This window comes from Octopus bimaculoides, chromosome 11, assembly GCF_046866305.1.
Source record: "Octopus bimaculoides isolate indiv1 chromosome 11, ASM4686630v1, whole genome shotgun sequence".
NCBI lineage: Eukaryota > Metazoa > Mollusca > Cephalopoda > Octopoda > Octopodidae > Octopus > Octopus bimaculoides.
In genome coordinates, this window is record NC_142938.1 from 7,116,268 (window position 1) to 7,142,413 (window position 26,146).

At 36.0% G+C, this 26,146-nt stretch overlaps 1 protein-coding gene across 1 annotated transcript; it reads right to left on the reverse strand.

Annotated features, from left to right (window-relative positions):
- Positions 1–1,672: 1,672 nt before the first annotated feature.
- On the reverse strand, positions 1,673–26,146 carry LOC106877183 (sphingosine-1-phosphate phosphatase 2). Its single transcript, XM_014926022.3, has 3 exons — positions 24,964–26,146; positions 3,930–4,019; positions 1,673–2,398 (listed from the first exon to the last, which is right to left on the reverse strand). The coding sequence occupies exons 1-3, from the start codon at positions 25,672–25,674 to the stop codon at positions 1,814–1,816; spliced, it is 1,386 nt and encodes a 461-aa protein (XP_014781508.1). The 5' UTR covers positions 25,675–26,146; the 3' UTR covers positions 1,673–1,813.

Consider the following 26,146-nt stretch of genomic DNA (forward strand, 5'->3'; position numbering starts at 1 on the left):
ATCAGACATCATTGCATAATCAAAATACACATTGATCTGCCATAATTAAATAATTCACTGTATTCATATTCATTTATTATATAAAAGATGTCTTAATGCATAAATACAAACTGATTTTAAGAATGTTGGAAATATTCAAGTGTGTAGTTAGAACCAAACCATATAATGATTAAAACCTGATATAACTATTAATAAAATTGCTAATATTTTTCGTTACATGAGCACGAACCAAACCTATATAGGAGTGGGGTGTAGTCAATTGAATCAATTTTTTGTACATTAATGATGGCTATTTTATAGATCATGAAGGGAGATATGGAACAGACAGCCTGTTGACTCTGTCACTGCTCCACCTTCAAAATAATAATAATAATAACAGTAATATAACATACACACACACACACACAAAATGCACTTATGCACATTTTCTGTCTATGAAATTTCACATACAAGTCATTTTGGGTGTGAACTTTTAAACACACAACTACACCTGTGCCCACACACACACATATATATATATATATATATATATATATATCCCTCTCTCTCTCTTTGGGAGAGAGGCACAAGCACATACACAGACATACACACACGGCAGTAACTTCCGCCTACCAAATTCAATCACAATGCTTCTATATTCGTACATACAAACACATATATACATACACACACACACACGCATATGCATACATACTAATACACTTGCATTCAAAGATCCATAAACTCTGCACAAATGTAGATACAAGCAGATATATTTGCAAACTGAAATATACATATATATATATATATATATATATAGGAAAATGAAAAATAATAAGGCAGAATGCTAAACTGGAAGCATATTTTAATAAAGATTTCTAACCGGATTTCATTGCATAGCAAATTTTCAAGAAGAGGGAGAATGAAAATGTTTTTTACAAAGAAGTACAAAATGAAGAAAATAATATATAAAAAAAATAATATATAAAAAAATAAACATACCAATACATTATATTGTCTTTGAGCTTTTAAAGTTCAATGGTAATTCATGTAGATAATGGTTGGAAAAATAAGGATGCATGAGAATTGAGAGTTGTGTTAGGTTTAAAAAAAGGAGCTAAAAGTTTGTGTTAAGCAGGAAGTGTGTGTAAGGGGAGACAAATCTTTTTAGTTGGAGATTTGTCTCCCCTTACACACACTTCCTGCTTAACACAAACTTTTAGCCCTTTTCTTTAAACCTAACACAACTCTCAATTCTCATGCATCCTTATTTTTCCAACCATTATATACATGAATTACCATTGAACTTCAAAAGCTCAAAGACAATATAATGTATTGGTATGTTTATTTTTTTATATATTATTTTCTTCATTTTGTACTTCTTTGTAAAAAACATTTTCATTCTCCCTCTTCTTGAAAATTTGCTATGCAATGGAAGCCGGTTAGAAATCTTTATTAAAATATGCTTCCAGTTTAGCATTCTGCCTTATTATTATTTTTCATTTTCCTATTATTTCTCCATGTGCAGTTAATACAACCCCACTATTTACTGACATATATATATATATATATATATATATATATATATATATACACACACACACATACACATATAAAATCTTTCTCTCCCTCACGTAGAGACACACACATTTGTGGAAACATACATTTGTTAATATGCTGTACATACATACATGTATATGTATATAGATATGGTTATCTGGAGTAATACTAATAACTGTAGCTTCTTGTTCTAGCTGCACTCATATTTAGAAAGCATAACAGCCATTCATTGCATAGATTGATTAGTTGTCATCTTGCTGAATGTGCTTGATCTCTAGATAGAAGCAGGAGGTAGTAGTTCTGCATAATAGGAAGGTCTATCAATCCCAAGAACTGAGAATATCATTGGGATACCATAAGTTACATTTATGGCCACAATCAGAAACGGTAAGAAACTATCGGTCAGTTCGTAAATTTGCATCCTTTTGACTTTGGGGTCCTTTATGTTTATTCCAAATATATGTTTGCAAATGTTTCGGATTATCAACCGCAGAAGTTCTGCTGTAATCAACATAATTGGAACTCCGATGATCAACCTTATAAAGCATAAAATCACTGCAGTGAATGAAGGTATTTCCAATGGAACCGGGATTGGATAGCTTGATGTTGCGAATCCATGTTGGTAACAAAGCCATGATCCGACAGAAATGCCAGCGCCAACGCCAATAAGTAAGGTTGTATCCCTGCGTGCTGTGTTCCATTTGTCCACAGGTGGATACAACAAGCAGAGCAGAAAAGGTACACCTATGGTGAAGAAAGGAGCCACAGGATGTGTTACTGAAAAATGATCCAAAACTTGAAGGTAGGGGTAGATCAAAGGAAGGATTATACACACGTACAGAACCCCAACAATGATGTCCTGTAAAAAAGAAAACACAAAAATGATTAGATTTGTGTGGAACTAATTTGAGTCAAAATTTATAACAGAAAAGAAATTGATATTTTTAAGTAAAGGCTTTAGGAATATTTTTGTTCATAAAAATTGATTTAAACATATTTTATTGTATTTTGGGAGGGTCATTATGTCTATAATAAACACATGTACTGGTTCTGCTTCACTTCTTTTATTATTAATTATTGGTCAATACATTAACATTTAACCAATTAACTCATTGGTTGTTTGATTAATCATTCAGTCAAACAAGCAGTTAGCCAGTTTGAGAATGTCCATTTGTCATCGATCGAAATCTCAGCAATAAGAGGGCATGTCATTGATCAGATTGCAAATGTTGATGAAAAGATTTTTACAAATTTAGTTCATTAAGTGATCGACCAAATGGGTAATCAAACAATTGATTAGTTAATTGGTTAGTTAACCAACTGACTAATAAAGAGGGGGAATAGAACCAGTGAATGTGTTTATTATTGCCAGAGTGACCCTCCTAAGATACAGCAAAATATGTTTCAATACACAAGTTCACACCAAGAATCTTACAAACAAAAACCAAAGATTTAAACATTATTTATGAATCTGAATAATTCTTTCTGAACAGTATCTGGTAATAAAATAAACAAAGCTATGTTAACACCAAGGAGCAAAGAGGGAAAACTTAGAATGGCCAGTGGCATGAATTTGAACAACAAAGAAGAATAAAAGTATATTAAATACCATACAAAATAAATTATTTATTTATTGAAATTATCTTTGCTTCCAGAGAAGGTAAAAAGCATTGTAACCAATTTTGAATGAGAAAGGAAGATTATCTCAAAAATCAAGAATTTCCCTGGAACTGATGTGCCATTAGGGAAAAGAAAGCCTGACCGTCTAAAGACAAGTAGTTAGTTGCATGTGCATGTTTCTGCCTCAACAGTGTCATCAGCACAGCTGTTGTCCTACCTTGACTCTAGCATACAAAGGATTTAGATTATACAGTAAAAGATATTAGAGGCCATTTATGGCCTTGAATAATTAGCAGAATTTAAAATTTTGTATTTGTTGTTTAATCTCTGATCAGCTCTAATTGAGCAGATCCATGATCAAAAATATATTTCTGTCATAACCATCGTAACTTTTATTTAGACATAATGTATCTAGGACTGAATTATTCAATATGTCCTTTCTTTGTTTTTGAAATGACATGGTGCAATTTGCAGGAGACATGGCTGCTATTTGTAGAGGATAGGCAACCATGTAGAGGTTACTTGTTCCCATTAATATTAAATGTGGTCAAGTATATTTTATTGTTGAATTCAATATAAGTATAACTGGATTTTTTAAAACAACAAATGGCTTTCAAGGTCCACCCAAATAAAATAGGAATCAAAAAAGGGGCCGAAAGAGAAAAGAATTGGGGGGGGGGGCACTGATCTAATTGATGCAAACCTTGGTAAAAGGGACTTAAAAACAAGTGAGAGTCAGTGAAGAATGTAAAGGGAAAATGTATACAAACCAAAACTGAATGCATTCCAAGGTAGATCCTGCTAAGTGATATTAATGTGGTCCAGGCAATGGCCAACATTAGGCCAATATTGAACGGGAACTGTCAAAAGAAAAAACAAAAAAAATCTATGTATATATACATAAACATGTGTGCACATGTCATCATCATCATCTTCATCGTTTAATGTCTGTTTTCCATGCTGGCATGGGTTGAATGGTTTGACTGAGGTCTGGAGAGCCAGCGGCTGCACCAAGCTCCAATCTGATCTGGCAATGTTTCTACAGCTGGTTGCCCTTCCTAACACCAACCTCTCCGAGAGTATAGTGGGTGCTTTTTACATGCCACTGGCACAGGAGCCAGTTAGATGGGCCTGGCATCGATCACCTTTGGATGGTGCTTTTTACATGCCACTGGCATAGGAGCCAGTCAGAGGGTACTGGCATCGGCTACGTTTGGATAGTGCTTTTTACATGCCACCGGCATATATCATTATTCAGTTTATTTCAAGATTTCTTGCCAATAGGGAAAGAACCAGTTCCTAACCTAGATCCAAAGCTCCTTCACTGGAATTTCAACATCATCAACAGGATATTTTTGTTTGTATGTATGTATGTATGTATGTATGTGCAGATTTGTATATTTTATGTATGTATCCTCATACATATAGTTGCACATCTAGACATGCTCATATGTATTTAAATGATAAACTTCTGAAAAGTTCTTCAGATTTTTACAGTTCCAATGATGGATTGGATCTGTAGTCTTCAAATTAGCTTTCTCCTTTCTGGTTTTGAGAAACCTAATTTCTCAAGATTGGTATTTAGGCAGTGTGTTACATATCCCAGGACTCCAATAATTATAGGTATAAACCTGAACTTGTAAGCTGGATAGAGTAACTGCAGCTTTCTCAATAGTTCAGCGTAGGTGTTCTCTTTTTCATTGATCTTCATTCAGCTTTGTTAACATCTGCCGGGCAGCTAATCTCCACAACTGAGCCCAGTTTCTCTTCTGTATCCCAAATCATTAAATCAAGTCTGTTGTGCTTACATTTTATCGAGGTGTTCACTGGGACATGCATGTATGTATATGCGTATGTATATGTATATATATATATATATATATATATATATATATATATATATATATATACACACACACACACATATATCTAATAATAATAATAATGATGATGATGATGATAATAAACATGAAATTCCGTCTGTTTGGGACTCCTGTATCTCAGTCAACATTTGCTTAATATACATATTATACCATTTGTGTCTTGTCAAACCCTCATCTGTCAAAGCAATGAGTAAGAACACCAACACCATGTTGAAGGAAATGGAAATTTAGTATTCTCTTTCTAACACTAAATTTCCTATATTCAAATCTATTGCTCAATGCTATGTCCTCTAAGTACAACACAATTTATTTATCAGCCTAAAAGCTGATATCTTTTATAATCCTAATTTTGTTCTTAATAGTGGCAAGTAGAGTACTTGAAGTTTGTATGTTATTGTAGTAGGAGGAGGGTTATTATAATTCTTCCTGCGACATTGTCCTATTGTTGTTAATGGCAAAATGCCAGTGATGTATTGAATTCAATGTTAAACCCTCACAAGACAAACATTACCTTTTATTCATCGCATTTCTCTAGAATCAATAAAATTGGTATAAAATGTGTTGTATTATCAACATATGGGAAAAACATATTTTGTGTTTGAAATTTATATGCTTGAAACAATAAAATATTAATACTGGGATTATAATTATAATGAATTAATAAATAAATAATTAGGGACTGATAGGGACTTAGCTGAACAAAAGCTGAATTGAAAATTATCAATAATGAAGCCACGTTATAGAAACTTGATGGAAAAGGAGGGGGTCACTACTCCAGTTTAAAAAAAAAAAGCATCAAAATTCCCAGGCGAGCAATAGAGGAAGTTTGTTTATTAGAATAAAAGGAATAAAAATTCATTAAACAACAAAGTGAAATTTGATACAAAAGGCAGGAATTTATGATAGATATAAATAAATATAAGAAAAGTTATGAGTTCAGAGAATTGCATGGAAAAACTTCTGGGAGAAATCAGGAAAAGATTCGGTTTTATTGGGAGATGTTCCTCAGAGATCTGCTAAACCACACAGCCATGCCAGATGGAATTTGTTGAGGCAAATTTTCTACAACCAGATGCCCTTCCTGTCATCAACCCTCACCTGTTTACAAGCCAGGTAAGGTCTCTCTATAGCCAGACATGTGTTTCCCAGAAGACTGATTTACAACCATCACATGATGTCAAGACATGGTACACACACACACACACATATCCACATGTACACATATATATGACAGAATTCTTTTAGTTTCTAAGGCGGCGAGCTGGCAGAAATGTTAACACACTGGGCGAAATGCTTAGCAGTATTTCATCTGTCTTTACATTCCGAGTTCAAATTCCGCCAAGGTCGACTTTGCCTTTCATCCTTTCAGGGTCAATAAATTAAGTACCAGTTGTGTACTTGGGGTTGATCTAATCAACTGGCTGCCCTTCCCCAAAAATTTCGGGCCTTGTGCCTAGAGTAGAAAAGAATTCCTTTAGCTTCAACCTAACAAATCCATTCACAAACTTTGGTTGGCCTGAGGCTGTACTAGAAGAAACTTGCCCAATGTGCCACATACTAGGACTAAACCGGGGACCTTATGTTTGGGAAGTAAGCTTCTTAATCACACAGCTACATCTGCACTTAAAATACATGTGTAACCTATTATGATAGCACAGCAACAAGAAATGCCTCACTAACAATTCAAAATCACAAAGAAACCACTAAAAATTGCCTACATTAACACAATTCATTATTCCATTGCCATATGATAAAAGAATCAACTCAACAGCACTGATTTTAACCCTTTGATGTCTGTGATATGAAGACTGGTAGTTGACATCAAGAGCTATACAATTGGTTGATAGCGTTGAGAGCAGTGGAGGGCAGTGTAACCCATTCATAAGTACAGTTGATTAAACAATGCTGGAATTGTTACACCATGAGGTGTTTGCTTAAAAATCTTTTGTGTGAGTATGTGCATATATGTGTGTGTGTATATATATATATATATATATATATATATATGCAGCTGTGGAGGTATGTGCATATGTGTGTGCGCACGCATATGCACACTGACATGACAGAAGTAAACAGAGACCCCATAAAACCTCGTTTCATGTTCATTCTAACTTGTAATGGTTTATATGTTTTATTAATTGACATTTTTATGTTTCAGGTTCTATATGTGACTGTTTAATCATACCATTTACAAAAGAAGCCTTGGAACTGTCTGAATTTCAAAGAGGCCATATTGTGGGTCAATCTGAAGGCGGACTTAGCATAAAATTGCAGAAAACCTTGGGATCCCACTTTCTACAGCTAACAGAGTGATTGTACAATTCACCAGAGATAGGAAGGAGTCCACATCACCTTGCCCAGATCAGCCAGGGCCCTCTGAGAGGACCCTTCTCTTTGCTAGGAGAAGTGTGAAGGATAATCCTCATCGCAGGGCCTCTGACATAGCAGAACAAGTTGGTGTCATTCCAAGGACAGCTATCAGGTATCTCCACAAATTTGGTTACTATGGCAGAAAAGCAAGAAGGAAGCCACTTCTTCAACCAGCCAACATCAAGCAGAGAAAAGATTGGGCCAGTGAGATGGTACAGAGGCCACTAGCATTTTGGGACACTGTCATATTCTCTGACAAGTCCAGATTTGGTGTATTTCCTGACAGTGGTCGAGTGTGGGTCTGGAGATTCTGTGATCAAGAATTTGATGTGAAAAGATTGCTTCACCACCTCATCCCATATATATATATATATATACACAGAGCCTTGTGCTTAGAGTAGAAAAGTATGTATATATCTATACACTATATATGATTTATACACTCTATATAAGTCATTCTGCTTCTTTATACAGATAGAAGACTCTGTTCTTAAGAGCATGTTCTGGCCAAAAGCCATGCTAACTCATATGGCAGACAGTGTCCAAGCACTAAATATTCATTTGGACAAGGATGACATGAGCCAAGATGATTGTCCTTGTGTAGACATCATCATCATCATCATCATCATCATCATTTAATGGCTACTCTTCTTTTACTTGCATGGGTCAAATGAAATGTGTTGAGACAGATTTTTAACAGCTGGATGTTGTCATCTTTCACCTGTTTGTATGCAAGGTGTCATGTTTCATACAGCTAAGCACGTTTCTCAGAGAAGACTGGAAAATGAGCAAACAAACTTGCTTGTATAACAATGATGCTCATTCACAACCACTACATGATGTCTAGGTAAGTATACATACAAACACACATTACATAAATATATATATACTGATTATATATATGATTATGTATATACGACCATCATATTTAACACCCACTTTCCATGCTGGCATGGGTTGGACTATATATATATATATATATATATATATATATATATATATATATATATATACACACACACACAGAGTAGTTGGAAAGGGCATCCAGCTGTAGAAACCTTGCCAGATCAGATTGGAGCTTAGTGTAGCCTTCTGGTTTGCCAGTCCTTGCTGAACCACTAAGTTACTGGTATGTAAACACACCAATACCAGTTGTCAAGCAGTGGTTGGGGGCAAACACAAACACAAAGGCACACACACACACACACACACATGACAGGCTTCTTTTAGTTTCTGTCTACCAAATCCACTCACAAAGTGCTATGCAGTGTGCAGTGGGACTGAACCCAGAACCACGTGGATGGGAAGCAAACTTCTTAACTGCACAGCCATGACTGCACCTACACACACACACACACACACACACACACATGTACCAAGAATTTCTATCATGTTATGACCAAATGGCCAAGAGTTACACCAAAGGTTATGTATATTATGGAAAGAAATGTAATACAAGTAAGTTATTATTTGGTGGATAGCTACTTGATGTCATATTGAAGCTTTCTGAAACAATTTGTAGAATGGGTGTATATCCTGAGGAAGGAAGTTCCATTCCTTATAAATATTTACTTGAAGAATATGCTAGAAAATCTCAACATATATTAAGAATACTAGAATCATCATCACCATTATCATTTTGCAAGACTTTGATCGACTCAGGGTTACAGTTGAAGACATAGTACAGCATGTATAATTCCAAAATTATCAAGTGCATTATAGTTTTGTTACCAAAGTGTTGACTAAGTAACTTATTTTATAATGGTGAGCTGGCAGAAACATTAACACGCCGGGCGAAATGCTTACCGGTATTTCGTCTGTCTTTACGTTCTGAGTTCAAATTCCACTGAGGTCGACTTTGCCTTTCATCCTTTCGGGGTTAATAAATTAAGTACCAGTTACGTACTGGAGTTGATCTAATTGACTGGCCCCCACTCCAATAATTTCAGGTCTTGTGCCTAAAGTAAAAAGGATTCTCTAGCGGGTGGTGTGTGTATTCTTTACCTCCGCCAGCATTGGTTGGCTACAGCCTATAGTAGAATACACTGCCTAAGGTTCCGCATGCCGTACAGTAGGACTGAACCTGAAACCACATGGTTGCAAAGCGAGTTTCTTAACCATGCCTGGTTAGGAAAATAAATATATACATGATGTTACTACAGCAATAGTTCGTTCCATGCAGTTTTATCATGTAAGCATTATACATGCAGCCATGAGCCAAACCTGATTGTAAGAGACACGAGAGAAAAAAAAAAAGAAAAAAAAAAAAGAAAAGCAAGAGTGTTGTTAAAAGGTTATAAAACGGGGACAATAACAACTACAAAGAAAAGAAAAAAAAATATGATACAACAGCAAGTTGTCATGTGTTAATTAACATAGCTTGTGACTAAAATTTTCAGTTACAAGTGTCCTAGCTTTTGGCACAGAGATAAGTACTTCTAGCGAAAGGAAAATATTTTGACTAACTAAATTATCTTTATATTAGTTTTTAAACAACGAATAATCTGTAGTACCACGAGAAATAATAATTTTATTTAAGTATCTGTTGACATTAAAGTGGTTCAACCAGAAGAGTGATATGAGGGATTTTGTAAACAACTAAATACTTGAGAATTTTTAAAAAAAGATACAGATAAAAAACATAGAAGATTTAAAATATATATCCTGTATGTATAAACTATTGACTAAAACTGAATCTAGCTGTTAACATTTTCTTGTTTTCCGTTTATAAATATTCTGTGTATACAGGCACAATTCGGTTGTGTGGTCAAGAAGCTAGCTTTGTAACAACGTGGTTTCAAGTTCAGTACCACTTCACAGCACCTTGGGCATGTGTCTTCTACTGCAGCTCCAGGTCGATCAATGCTTTGGGAGTGAATTTGGTAGATGGAAACTATGTGGAAGACCATGATATATATATATATATATATATATATATATATATATATATATAAGCATTTATATATCTATGTTTTTGTGTCTGTGTTTGTTCCCCAACCACCACCATCGCTTGACGACTTCTCGTGACTTAGCGGATAAGCAAAAAAGGCTGACAGAATAAGTACTAGACTTCCCCCCACCCAAAAAAAATACTTGGGTTTATTTGTTTCATTAAAACCCCTGAAGGTGATGCCCCAGCATGGCCACAGTGCAATGACTGAAACAAGTAAAAGATAAAAGATAAGATACACAAATAATTTTAATTAAATCTGACAATGAAGGAGTAGCGGAACTGCTGGTGTGAAAGAAAAAAGCCCCAAGAAAAACAGATACTTTTCTACACTAGGCACAAGGCCTCAAATTTTGGGGGAGAGGGCCAGTCGATTAGATTGTCTCCAGTACGCAACTGGTACTTAATTTATCGACCCCGGAAGGATGAAAGGCAAAGTCGAATTTGAACTTGGAACGTAAAGACTGACAAAATACTGCAAAGCATTTCGCTTGGTGGGCTAACATTTCTGTTAGCCCACTCCCTGCCACCCAAGAAAAATGGAGACTGACGCAATGATTACACTTCTGACAAGATTTAATAAGTCAGTAAACTGGTATTTGCGTTACCAATCCTGTAGTATTAATAAATTATTTCTGGCACATCTGTCCTTGTTTACAAAGGGATTGGTAAAAAATAAAAAGCACAGTGATAAATGAATTATCTCCATGCATTTTGTAAACTCATTGACACCAAATTTATTGATTACAGCTATGAGGCTTTAACGGATATGGTTTCAGTTCTAATGTATATATATATATGTGTGTGTGGAGGCTTAATGGGCTAGTGGTTAGGGCAGCAGACTTGCAGTCATGGGATCACGGTTTCGATTCCCAGACTGGGCATTGAGTGTTTATTGAGCAAAAACACCTAAAGCTCCATGAAGCTCTGGCAGGGAGTAGTGGCAAACCCTGCTGTACTCTTTCACCACAACTTTCTCTCACTCTTTCTTCCTGTTTCTGTCATACCTGTAATTCAAAGGGCCAGCCTTGTCACACTGTGTCACGCTGAATATCCCCGAGAACTACGTTAAGGGTACACGTGTCTGTGGAGTGCTCACCCACTTGCACGTTAATTTCACGAGCAGGCTGTTCCGTTGATCGGATCAACTGGAACCCTCGACGTCGTAAGCGACGGAGTGCCAACAACAAAATGTTTCAACCAAACAAAATTACCTGATTATCAGCTATCATTTTCCATCAGAATAATATATTCAGGTAAAACAAAAGTCCCCTTTTTTTGGCACATATGACAGCTACTAAAGTAATTTGCTCTTTTTAAAACATATTCTGTGCGTTTAATGCATCAACTTCAAAGTCCTGAGAATGAGGATTCCACTAAAATGACACCATATAATCCAACTGGAAACAGCCAGATAAAACATCTAAATATAACTCTATGGATAAAAATAACACATGTTGCTACCAGAAAAATAACAGTTAGGGGAACCACACAAAGTAGTTCTCCTAAAATGTGTGTTCCTTAGCTCTATGACTAACCTGATATCCCTTGAAAGATTAACTTTTCAGTGTCACTTGTCTTTATTCGAATCGCTATCTGAACATGGACAAGTTTCGATTCAGATGGTTCAATCCTCGCAACAAAAACTGAGCCAAAGATCAATCATACCAAACCGATTAAACCCAAGATGGTCAAATTAAACCGAGGACAGTCTTGAATGACTACATATTCTGAAATAACCCAGAACAAGCAAATAAAAATGGTTTTTTTTTTTCATAAATGCAAGCCAGTGTCATCTTTGCCACCACCACTGTCATCTCTAGCAGCACCACCACCATCACCACCAGTGTCAAATAGGCACTGTCTCGAATGACAATATATATATAGCTCCATAAACTAAGTTCCACAGAAAAGTGACCAAACTATGGTTCTACTGAAGAGAGTTACATGGCATACTATTATTATGCTGATTTGAAGGGGCCAGCCCTTTCAGCTCTGGAATTGCTGATGGCCATTCCATTGCTGGCTCAATGATTCAATGATAACACTCAGGCTTGTGAGCGGGAGTAGTCCACCATTGATTGCATTGTCATTCAACAAGGATCCGGGCAGGCCAGTGAATGCTGTGAAATTATTATTGCTTTTTCCAGTCCCTGGTGCATTATAGAAATACTTCAGTTGAAGGCTGGTAGATACCATCTGCAATAAATACAGAAATGTTTACACTTGTTCTTTGAAAGCTAAGTTTAACATTTTAGCCCAATATACTGATTTAATTTTCGGAAACTGTTTCTCATCCCAAAACGTGTTGCTTAAAAAAAATTTTTTAATTACCCCAATGAAATTTGAACTCAGAACATGAATGTTCATTACTTCTTCCAGTTCACTTGTTTCATTTAATCTGTAACACTGGTAACATAAACTATTTCACGCATCATTGAATTTATTCATGCAATGTCATCCAACAAAATCCATAATAAAAGTAGAGCAGTAGTTAATGTGAAAATTTTCTATTCACTGAAAGGACACCAGAATTTAAAATAGGGTGACTGTAATGTAAAGATATTTTAGTTAGAGTTAAAAGGTGGTGGTGGTGGTGGTGGTGGTGGTGGCGGTGGTGGTGGCGGTGGTGGTGGGTAACATAATTTTAAAAAAAGCAACTTATAATTCCTTTAGCTGATCACATCAACTGGCGCTCCGTCAGTTGCAACGATGAAGGTTCCACTTGATCCAATCAACAGAACAGCCTGCTCGTGAAATTAACATGCAAGTGGCTGAGTACTCCACACATGAGAATACCCTTAAATGTAGTTCTCGGGGAGATTCAATGTCACAAGACTGGCCTTTTGAAATACAGGTCCTACTCATTTTTGTCCGGTGAGTGGACTAAAGCAATATGAAATAAAGTGTCTTGCCCAAGGATACAACACACCGCCAGAAATTGAACTCACAACCTTACAATCATGAGTCAAATACCCTAACCACTAAGCCATGCACCTTCACAAGCTGAGCATATCAAAGCTACAGAGAAAGTCTTCAAAAATGCTATCGTTAGAAAAATTCAAAGCAAGTAAAAAAATTTCTAAGCAAAGTTTATTTTTCATCATCATCATCATCATCATCATCGTTTAGCATCCGTTTTCCATGCTGGCATGGGTTGGATGGTTTGACTGAGATCTGGAGAGCCAGTGGCTGCACTAGGCTTCTGATCTGATCTGGCAATGTTTCTACAACTGGGAAAAAATTATATTCAGGTTACAGTGTAACCTGCCGCGAGATTTTGAAAAGAATATAAGTGTATTGTAGGTGAAAAAAGGTTGTGGAGCACGTTCCATCCTCCAAAACTACTACTTCTAAATCAGCACGAACCAACCAGGATGTCTGTCTCTGCATGGTTGCAAGATCTGTAACATATAGCAGTCAGGTTTCCTCAAATTACGACCTACTGTCTTAAAAAAGCAGGTGTACATAGGGTAGTGTAATCTTAGATGCACGATAAACCAAGTCGGTTAAGGTTGGAATATGATCACAGTGAAGAGTGACTTGGGGCTTTGGTCTTAGATTTCATCGTTTAAAGGTTAAGTATAGAAAAATATAATTAACTATATCATCTTGTCACACTATGTTCAAGTAAAACACTGTTCAGGTAAGACAATGTTCAGGTAAAACAATGTTAAAGTAAAACAATGTCCAGGTAAAACAATATATTCAGGTAAAACAATATGTTCAGGTAAAACAATGTTTAGGTAAAACAATATGTTCAGGTAAAACAATATGTTGAGGTAAAACAATGTTCAGGTAAAACAATGAATTCTGTTTCTGGTTAAATAGAGAATTTTTACATTTTACTTATTTACCACACGGTTAATCTCCTCATAAATATGAATGGCTGCAAACCCCAGAAGAAGAGAAACCTTACTTCACATTCAAATGACAATTTGGCATGCCTCTTTTTAGACCTCACCCAGAGAGAGAAAGAGAGGGGTCAAGAATGTAATTTATTTCTAAAATGTCATTACGTTGAAAAGGTGTGTGAAAAAACAGTGTGATCTCTAATGTCTCCTTTATTTGCCAGACAAGTTGCCCCACATTGCTGAAATAACCTAGAACAAGCAGATAAAAATGTCTCTTTTGTAAATAAATGCATGCTGTTGTCGTCTCCACCACCATCAGCAGCAGCAGTACAGCTGCCGCCAGCGCCGCCGCCATCCCCACCACCGCCACCACCATCACCATTATAATTTTGCTTTTCAGTTGTTATGTAGCATATCTTTAATTACCCGAAGAGTAATTAAGAAACTCGTTTTGCAACCATGCAGGTTTTGGGTTCAGTCCCAATGTGTGTCACCTTGGGCAGGTTGTCTTCTGTAGATCTGGGTCAACCAATGTCTTGCGAGTGAATTTAGTAGATAGAAACTGTGTAAATATCTGTCATGTGTGTGTTTGTCTTCCACCACCACTTGACAACTGGTGTTTGTTTATATCCCCATAACTTAGTGGTTTGGTAAAAGACACCAACAAAATAAGTGTCACATCTAGCATTGTCTCATGGCACACCAGTGTGCCACAGCATACCGGCTGCAGATCACTGGACTAAACCATTCACAGTAGTTTCCCAGCATGGCCACAGTCCAATGACTGGAACAGGTATAAAGTACTTCAAAGAGACAGAATTATCAAAACGCACTGTAACAGTTGATGATGATGATGATGATGATGATGATGATTTAAATAAAAGAAGAGCTGAACCTGCTATGATTCTACAATGAATATTTTATAGTGAATCTTACAAGTAAGATGGGGAATCTAGATTAATAACAAGATTATAATGAAATAACAAGAAAAAGAAATTGTATTATAAACCTGTCTGCCATATCTTAAAATAACAGCACATCAAGCTTAGCTGACGTACACCAGTGACCACACGCAAGAGGTGACAAACAGTAAAAATAGATTGCTTAACCCTTAAGCAGTCAGATTACTCTGTCAAATGCAATACTCTTTTTACTCTCTTTTACTTGTTTCAGTCATTTGACTGTGGCCATGCTGGAGGACAGCCTTTAGTCAAGCAAATCGACCCCAGGACTTATTCTTTGGATGCCTAGTACTTATTCTATCAGTCTCTTTTGCCGAACCGCTAAGTTACAGGGGACGTAAACACATCAGCATCGGTTGTCAAGCGATGTTGGGTGTGCTTATGTCCCCATAACCTAGCGGTTCAGCAAAAGGAGCTGATAGAATAAGTAGTAGATTTACAAAGAATAAGTCTTGAGGTTGGTTGGTTGGTTTGACTAAAGGTGGTGCTCCAGCATGGCTGCAGTCAAATAACTGAAACAAGTAAAAGAATAAAAGAATATATATATATATATATATATATATATATATATATATATATATATATATATATATATATATAACGTATTTTTCTGCAATATATGGATAATTTATCCTGATCACGCTATTTATAGCATTATCACGCGTTTGAGAAATAAATTTATTTCTGCTTCATATATATATATATATATATATATAGAGACATACATACACACAAACATACACAAGTTTCTTTCAGTTTCTATCTACCATATCCACTTACAAGACTTTCATCAGGCTAGGGCTATAGTAGAAAGACAAAAGACACCTGCTGAACACGCATGCCATGGAATGGGATTGAACCTGAGACTACAAAGTAGGGAAGCAAGCTTCTTCACCACACAACCATGTCTGCTCCTACTTTGAAGGAAATTGTTTTTCTTTCATCTAATAGTAATTAATACTAATGGTCTGGTACTACTTTAAAACAACAGTACATTATTCATTACATTATATCAAGCAACACCTGAGATAAAAGCCGGCAGTCGAATGACTAAACTGATCTCCATATACTTTGCATTCAATTACGCAGCTCATCTCACTGGCAGACATGCTAAGCAATTGTTAGTAATAGTTAATAATAGCATAATTCTATAATCATTAAGATTACAATAATCTCTGTATTTTAAACAAAACAAAACACAGTGGAAGTAAATGAAGTTAATCCCATCTTAAAGCAATTATCTCTAATTTTATTGTTGCAATATTCATTTGGCACCTTCTTGTTCCACTTGTACCTATTGAAAACTATTTACAGCGGCGGAACAAATCTAATTTCAAGATCAAACACTTAACGATTTTCCTGAAAGGAGACAGTTATTATCATACTAAGAAATACTGCCACTAAGTATCAATATTAACACCAGTGATCCAAGTCTGCTTTCATACTGTTCAACTTGTATTACAACTTTCACTTATTATTATGATCTGATTATGGTATTTACTCACTTTCCAGGCATATCTGTGTGGTTAAGAAGCTCAATTTTCAGCCATGAAGTCTCAAGTTCAATCTCACTGTGCAGCCTTAAACTGTGTGGAAGCCTGTCGTGTGTATGCACATAAATATATATATATATATATATATATATCTACCATATATTTTTTTCTCTCCTTGTTTCTTTCTGTGTTCCTTTCTGTGGAAGAGCGTAGGCTCAAAACGTTAAAGACTTTTTCTATTCCCGAGCATTATACTAATACATCTCTTTGTTTTCTACACCACCTGTCTTCGTCTTTTGTTTTTTTTTGTGAATTCTCCCTATATATATATCTCACACACGCACACAGCTACCACTACATGCTACCATGCACACACACATGCACTCAGTTACTGCCTCACACACACACACACACACACACACACATACACCACACACACATACCCATACATGAATGAGATACTTAGATAATATCCATAATCTCAGTTGGTTATACTTGGGAATCCATCAGAACAATGTAATGATGGTTGCTTTGATAAGACCCTATAGAAGAGGTACCTGAGGACTCTACTCCCATGACCCGTCTAAAAGCATAGGATGGATGGATGGATGACAGTAAAATTCTGTCTACAGGTGAGATATTCCTCACTATTGCTGGCTCTCTGTTGGTTATGATGACAAGTGATCCAGTTGATTCGATCAAAAGAACAACCGGCTAGTCAAATCAATGTGCAAGTGGCTGAACACCTCACAGACATGGGTACCCTCAACATAGTTCTCAGGGAGATTCAGCATGACACAATGTGACAAGGCTAGCCCCTTGAATTACTGGTACAACTCAGTTTTGCCAGGGAAGTCAGGTGGAGCATTGTGAAATGAAGTGTGTTGCTTAAGGACATAATGCACTGCAGGAAATCAAACTCATGACCATGAACCAAATACTCTGGCTATCAAGCCACACACCTCACCATTAGTCTGTCTAACTCTCAATATATCCTTCATTGTGTTTGAACACTGCTGGACATCCATTAAATCATAAAAATCATCTTTCTTTCAAGCTGTTGTGATTTCTTCTTCTCTGCTATAAACCGTAAATTATCATTTAACGTCCACTTTTCCAAGCTTGCATGAGTCAGAAAGAATTTGTTGAGGCAGATTTTCTATGGTTGGATGCCCTTCTCATTGGCAACCCTCACCTGTTTTTAAGCAAGGTAATATTTCTCTTGGCCAAACGTGTTTTTTTTTTTCATGGAAGACTGGAAATGAACAACATAGCTTGTATGACAATGATGCTGTTTCCAAGCACCATGTGCTGTCAAGACAAAGGTACACACAAGCAAATACACACTTACGTACACATTCATATGTGCATGTATTCAAACTCATATATATATATATATATATATATACATGTATACAATGGGCTTCTTTCAGTTTCTTTTTTCTTTTCATCATTGCATCTGATGATATATATAAAACGCACTTTTTTTTCCAGAAAAAAAAAAAAGCCTCAAATACAATTTTTTAAATCACTCCGTGTCCTCTATGTGAAGTTGGGCTTGTATTATGCTTTAATGCTCTAGGAACGTTTTTTTTTTATATATATATGCTACTGAAACTGGGGTGCGTCTGCTATGCCCATGAATCTTTTATGCCAAAGGATACGATATTGAATAACAAAAATGTAAATGAAATCAGCACATCATAAATAAAGCAATGCATACATAGTTTTCAAAAGTCTGAAGTATTTTTTTGTTCGTCTGTTTTCCTTCATGTAGATTAAAAACTGGGCGTTGTTCATGCTAACTCCATGCAAACAATAATATTTTGCCCTCTTTCATTTCTTGAGTCAGCAATGAAAACCAAGTCATCTATAGACGCACAACTGCATAAGTAATGTTTACTTGACTATAACTTCAAAACACTCCGGTGGTAATGAGCTGTCTTTCAACTTCTTGAATAGAAAGTGAATTTTATTAAAGTCTTTCGATATTTATTCAGACTCGAATTTTAACAACTGCCTTTTGTTCATTGATAAACTAGCTGCAAAATATTATAGAAGATACATTCAAATCTCTCGCTATATAGGGCACCAGAGAAAACACTCCCATTACATTTACCATCTGCAAGTTTTACAAACTTCTTGGTATATATAGTGCAAATACAAATAATAGTCCCAGTTTATCATAAACTATTCAATTACACATTCCAAATTCACAAGTACTTTATCAATGTCACCACTAATAATTATGACGTATGCCATAATTATATCTGCCAAAGCAGTTGTGTGTCTCTGTTTGTCCCCCCCAACATCGCGTGACAAACGATGATGCTGGTGTGTTTACGTCACCGTAACTTAGTGGTTCGGCAAAAGAGACCGATAGAATAAGTACTAGGCTTCTAAAGAATAAGTCCTGGGGTCGATTTGTTCGACTAAAAGCGGTGCTCCAGCATGGCCACAGTCAAATGACTGAAACAAGTAAAAGAGTATGTGTGCGTGTGTGTACCCTTGTCTTGACATTATGTGATGGCTGTGAACAAGCATTGCTCTCGTACAAGCGAGGGCGTTCATTTCCAGTCTTCCATGGAAAACATGTCTGACCATGGGAATATATTATTTTGTTTGGAAACAGGCGAGGATTGGCGACAGGGAGAGCATCTGGCTGTAGAAAATTTAACTGAACAAATCCCATCTGACTCATGCAAGCATGGACAAAAGGACATTAAGAAGACGATGTGAATCTTCTTCATAAATTCAGCAAAATATCTACAAAACAGAAAATAATCCACACTAAAGCTGGATTACATTAGCTATGCTGAATAATCTAACTTTTCTTCACATGGTTATTAAAATCTTTTAGAGGAATAATGTAGCTACGATCCACCTGCAATGTATTCTTGTTTGTTGATAATATAAGGGCCGCTTCTGAAAACGAGACAAAAATTGAGAGGAGCCAATCGTCAGACGAAATGTGTTGAGTTCAAAACTTGATGGTATTTGATATTACTTTTTGACCTTCTAGGATTGACAAGAAACATCTAAACTAAGATTGATTTCGTTAACTATACTCCTTCACTGCAAGGAGTAGATTGTACCTAAATAAGCAAAAATATAGCTGGGCCAGTAAAATAAAAACACGGTTGGTACACTCCTTGTCTGAGAAACCATAGAAGTTCTAAGCAAATACGATGTAGTAAACTTGTACATATCCTTTATTTCTTCCTTTTTTTTTTTTGTCTTATCAGAAAAAAACATTTTCAAGATTCTTTTTCTATTGCAGGCAATATCTATCATTTGATAATTACTAATTTTCCTCTATGGAATTGTCGCTGTTGATTAAGCGATAGGTCAAGTCTAGTTGAACAGATCTTTGATCAAAGGCATTGCATATGTGACCATTCTCTCTTTTTAAGAGAAGCTGGGACTACATTATCTAATATCTCTTTTCCTTTATCATCGTTTAACGTCCGTTTTCCATGCTGGCATGGATTGGACGGTTCAACTGGGGTCTGGGAAGCTGCACCAGGCCCCAATCTGATCTGGCAGTGTTTTTACAGCTGGATACCCTTCCTAACGCCAACCACTCCAAGAGTGTAGTGGGTACTTTTTACGTGCCACCAGCACAGGAGCCAGAGGAGCTGGCATTGACCATGATCGGATGGTGCTAAGTCTGGTAATTTCTATCAGTCTCTTTTGCCAAACACCAGTTGTTAAGCAGTGGAGAGAAGGACAGATACAAACACACAGTCTCCATCAACCAAATTCACTCACAAGGTACTGGCTTGTCTAGAGCTATAGCAGAAGATACTAACTAAGGTGCTACATGGTGGTAATGAACTCAAAACAGCATAGTCATGCCTGTTCCTATATTGTAGTAAATTTGAAAGAATGTTTAATAAAATATAATAAAATACAATAATTATATTGAAATAAAAGCACACTATATTCACTGTAAACAGTGCAGAAAATGTGTAAAGAAAAATCTTGTCTAAAATATTTTTAAAATCTATTTTATATAAACAATGACGAAAGTAAACGGAAGGCATTTTTAATAAAATTAATTTCTATTCCCAATATGTACCCTGTTGTTTAGTTACTAAACTTTGTGTAGTAGTAGTAGTAGTAGTAGTAGCAGCAGCAGTAGCCTAGTTTCTGTGTATTCTTTCACCACATCTACTACATGTTTGTATGACACTACAAAGTGTGAGGTGTTGATAGCTCAGCTCAACTCTTAATTATCAGTGAACATATGGTAAGGTGTAATAGAGCTGAGTTGAAAAACTTCAATCAGCTGTAATTATCAGCTGACACATACAAAATGCTGCATTGAGCTATAGAGTAAACTACAAAAGTGTAATTTAATTACAATAAGTAATAAATAATTTCATTAAATTATTTTTTATGATACCCAGTAGTGGCTTGTGTATAGGCACTGGAGAGAAGCAGATAAAACAACCCAAAGTCAAGAACAGTAGAGAAAAGTCATTGATGGTTCTTTGCTCCATAGGGATGAAGGACTTAACTGTTTAGCATCCAGATTATCCTGTCAAATGTAATAATTATTTATTCACATTGTTTTTAATTATTTGTGCATTATTTTGTAGCTTCAAGATTAACCACAGAGCCATGCCTGTGCCTATATCCAGTAGCAAAAAAGGGATTTACAAGCGAAGCCAATGAGGGACTGGGACCCTCCAAATCTATCTGCTGAAAATATCAGATATTTTAGAGAGAAGAATGGAAAAATTAGTTTGAATTGGGAAGAGTTAGAATTAAGGACAACATTAATTACAATGATCAGTGGTCAATATTTAATTTGGGATAGAAATTTGAATGAATGGGGTTTTAGGGATGTGACAGGAGACGTAGTAGGAATCTGAGAGGAGTAATAAATTAAAGTTGGTGTGTGTGTTGGAGGGGTGAGTTAATACTACCGATTTTTTTAAAATCTTGATTTGGAGACAAAGGTGGCAATTTATCTTTACATAGCCACTTCCAACATTCACACACACTCAGGGATATATGTACACACAAGTAGATACTCATGCACTCATATATGCAATCACATTCACCCTCACAGAAAACTATATTTCATCATCATATAATGTCTACTTTGGGTAGGACAGTTCCACAGAATCCAACAGGTTGAGGGACCAAATTTTGCTCCAATGTCTCATTTTTGGCATGGTTTCTACAGTTGAATGCCCTACATATATACATACATATATATATACACACACATATATATATATATATATATATATATATATATATATATATATATATATATATATATACACACACATATATATACATACATACACACACACACACACATATATATATATATACACACACATCATAGTGGCACTCCGTCGGTTACGACATGAAATTAACGTGCATGTGGCTGAGCACTCCACAGACACGTGTACCCTTAACGTAGTTTTCAAGGAGATTCAGCGTGACACAGAGTATGACAAGGCTGGCTCTTTGAAATACAAGTACTACTCATTTTTGCCACCTGAGTGGACTGGAGCAACGCGAAATAAAGTGTCTTGGTCAAGGACACAACGCGTCGCCAGGAATTGAACTCACGACCTTACGATCTTGAGTCGAATGCCTTAACCACTAAGCCACGCGCCTTCACACACACACACAAACACACGATACATACACTTACATCTACAAATATAATAATCATCTTTAATTCTCGTCCTCTCCACCGAATACATTAATACTTAAATCCAACCCACCCCTCTTCTTAACGGACTATTCATGTGAGAGTCCTTAGGGCAGAGTCTTGAGATATATCATCCAGAGGTTTCAACCAGATGAAACCGCCAACAAATGCTCCAGTTAGATCCCCAAGCATTATATTATCCAACCATTTCGTTCGCAGCCTATCCCTGGGTCACCTGCCGATGGCTTAACCTTTACAATCTATCTTTTGATTCTTTCCTTAAACATTCCAACCACATTCCCGTAATACTGTAGCTGTGACCTTTCAATGCGGAAAAGTGGTGACTCAACCAGGAGCGGCTCGCTGATCTCCGAGCTACGCACTCTATCTAGCAAATCAAGTGCAGACGTCCAAATTTTAAAGTCTGAATGAACTACACACCCAGCGACACCTCGAAGTCATTGCTACGAAAAGTATTATAAATATCAAACTTTGCGCTGGCTTAATGTTTAGAGACTTGTTTTTATCCCACCCCCTCTCTTTCTCCATTATAAAATTGAACATCGTAAGAAATTAGAACGACAGCTATCATCTATGTCCAGAGGAAAAGTGAACGGCTACAACGGGCGGGAGGAAATTAATAAAATATGAAAGTAAATTAATATTGTCTGTATGTCATTTGTTGATGAATATAAAGGCAAAGAATGTAAACAGCGCTGAGAAAACCGGTGTTTCATGAACTAAGTGCCTTGAGATATTTGTTCTGTATCAAGTTATATACACATTATTGCCATTCTCGAGTCAGAAATGTAGTGAACCAGTGATTAGCTTTTTGGAAACTTCTAACTAACAACGATGTAAAACACACACATATGCTTTTACTATTTAACCCATTACCTCCCATAATTCTATTAACTGGAATTTTTTTTAATGAAACTTTGATTTCTAGCATAAAACAGCCTTAGAAACACGCTGGAATGATCAAAATAACATTTCAAATAGAAATAAGCGAGATATTGGGTGAAAAATTAGCAAACCTCACTTGAATATCAGAGAAATATACCTAGTAGATATAGCAAAAAGGTTAGATATGTGTAAATATTGACAGATAATTACGAAATTTGTAATTTTTAAGTGATCTCATATGAGATCACTGGTAGGTAATGGGTTAAGAAAAATAAATAAAGAATGGAGAGGACTGTATTTGATGGCATAAAGGACGCATCTCAATTTCAGCAGGAAAAATTTTTTTTAGTGTATTAAAGCATGTAATAAGAGGCCCGACTTTGCATATTGGATCCGGGGTGGTTGCTTGAGATATTTTTTATTTTGTAAAAAAAATAGTATCTTATATGCCATCAAATACGCTATTTTAAAAACAAGTAATGTAATAGATTTGACAGACGGTAAGGTATTGATTGATTACAAAACTTGATAAGCATCTCCGTTTGAAGTATTGAATGTTAATTAAATGGAAGATGTTAATGATTCTAATAGATTATTTTTGCAGTAATAGTTTATTTAGTAATTAAAAACATTTTGAATATAGAATTTTTTTTTTTTTTTTAATCATTCAGATGTCAAAGACAGTTGTAAGTTATATATAAACAAAACTGAAAACACCATCGATTTAACGACAAAGTATAAGTATTTAATATGACAAAAGGAAAAGCTGATCCCAAGAGTTTTCTTCTTTCTTTTCACTCAGGGCGTAAAGCAAAAAGTCTACGTAGGGTTTTTGAACTCAGACAATATCGCTAGATATCGCGAGGATGCAACAGATAATGCCAACGAAGTTCATTGACTTATAAGATGCTCGTTAATTCTGGCAGGCCATTTCTTGAATCACCAATTGTATTTATGAGATTTGAGTAAATGTGTCTTATAAACCTTCAAACACGGGTAAATAGAAACCGTTTGGGTGATGTGTGTTGTAATTGCATACTTGCGTGTTTGTTATCTCTCAGAACCGAGTTCGAATCGTAGGACACCTTTAAATATATATTTCTTAGTAACAAATTAGTGATTTAGTAACAGTAATATTTGGAGGTATTCTTTCGGAATACCTATTTGGACTTGCTGTCATCTACTATTGCAAATATTGGTTTCTGTCGATAAAAAAAAAAATTCCAGCGGAGTACATTCGATGATGATGATGCTGGCAGATATGTAAGCCCGATGAGAGCCATAAACATGAACATCCTTCAGTTTATAACTGGTACTTATTTTAACGACCTCAGTGAGTATAGGGGCAACGGAAAATAATTTAAGGTACTTAACCTAGTCTCATTTTCACAAATGTCAAATGTACCTTTATCCCAAACTAGTTGTGAGATACCGTCTGTATCTCACAAATATTTAAAGTTTATTGCCCAGTTATTGTTATTACGTAAATGTAAATTAGCTTTAAAGTTATTAAATGAACACTTCTGCATCAACGGGATGGTTTATCGATACGTTTTGTAATTAATAAATCAAATATTCCATCTCTCCGCTCGATTCCAAATAATGAAGAAAACTTTTAATACGTATTTGTAAATGAGATCTATGGCCCTTTTGGTGCCTAAAAAATCACGATCGGTGTTTAAAGGAGGAAATAAATGTTTACTTACATCATATCTCTGGTGGAACAGATATAGCATAGAGAAAGGTATGCAAGTGCCAACCATCGCATGTGTCGAAGGCATTCCGTACTCCAATTCATATCGAGCTTCCAACTTGATCACTGGGGGTGAAATGGGACGTGGTCTCTTGACGATGTCTTTAGTTGCTTGGCCTAAGTAAAGCGTAATCCACCACATAACCACAACTTTCCGAGAGACGAAAAAATCCAAGTTCCACAAAATGAAAGGGAAGAAAGTAGTGTAAAACAATTCGTCGCCCAAGGCAGCTCCAAAACTGAATAGATAGTAGATAGATTTGTATTGTATTTTGTAAGGGAGTTCGTTCTTTTTCTCATCTGGGTTAGAAGTTGTGTTTTTAATGGGCTTGCCACCGTTCTGTAAGTTAACTTGATCCCCTGCATCGGTTTCCGTAACCCCCGATGGTTTTGGTGCTTTTACATTGCGACGGATACATTTATCACTACTTTCATCTTCATCTGGAACCTTTGCCCCATTTTGGTCAAAATGACAAACTTTCCAGGGATCATCTTCATCGCGAAAGACTATTGAAGAATTTTTTAATCCCGATTGAGAATACATATTGCTGGACGGCGCCAATCTTGCAGAATTTTCGTTGTAAGACAATCCACAAAAGCGTTGAAATCGTGCAACTAAATATGGGTCATCGAGATATAAAACAATGCTATGCAACATATCCATTATTTACAAAATCACAGCTCCTTCAAAAACTGTTTGATGTAAAGATAATGCTATCTTTACAGAAACTTTCAACCATTAAACTAATCAATACGTTAAGATTGTTGTATAACAGATATTAAACACTTGTCGCATTCTAGACACAGGCCGAGGTCAAAGCTGAAATATCTGTAGTTATGTAAACCTGTGAGTTATGTTGTTCAACTAGAGATCTAACAGTTTACTTCAAAGTTGATTACGGCAATATACATCCAACGAGTTTTTACTTGTTAAAAACTCTTCGTGATTAAACGGCTAAACAGTATATATACATCAGGAAATGTCAACAAAAGACGAATCGATTTATGTTCGTTGCTAGAGCAGGTGTTCTAAGCTAATATACTGATTTTTCATGCTTGATGAAATACGCCGTTGTGAGGCCAGACCCAGCTGAGTACACATGACATAAAGCCATGATGCTACCGCTATTGCTAGT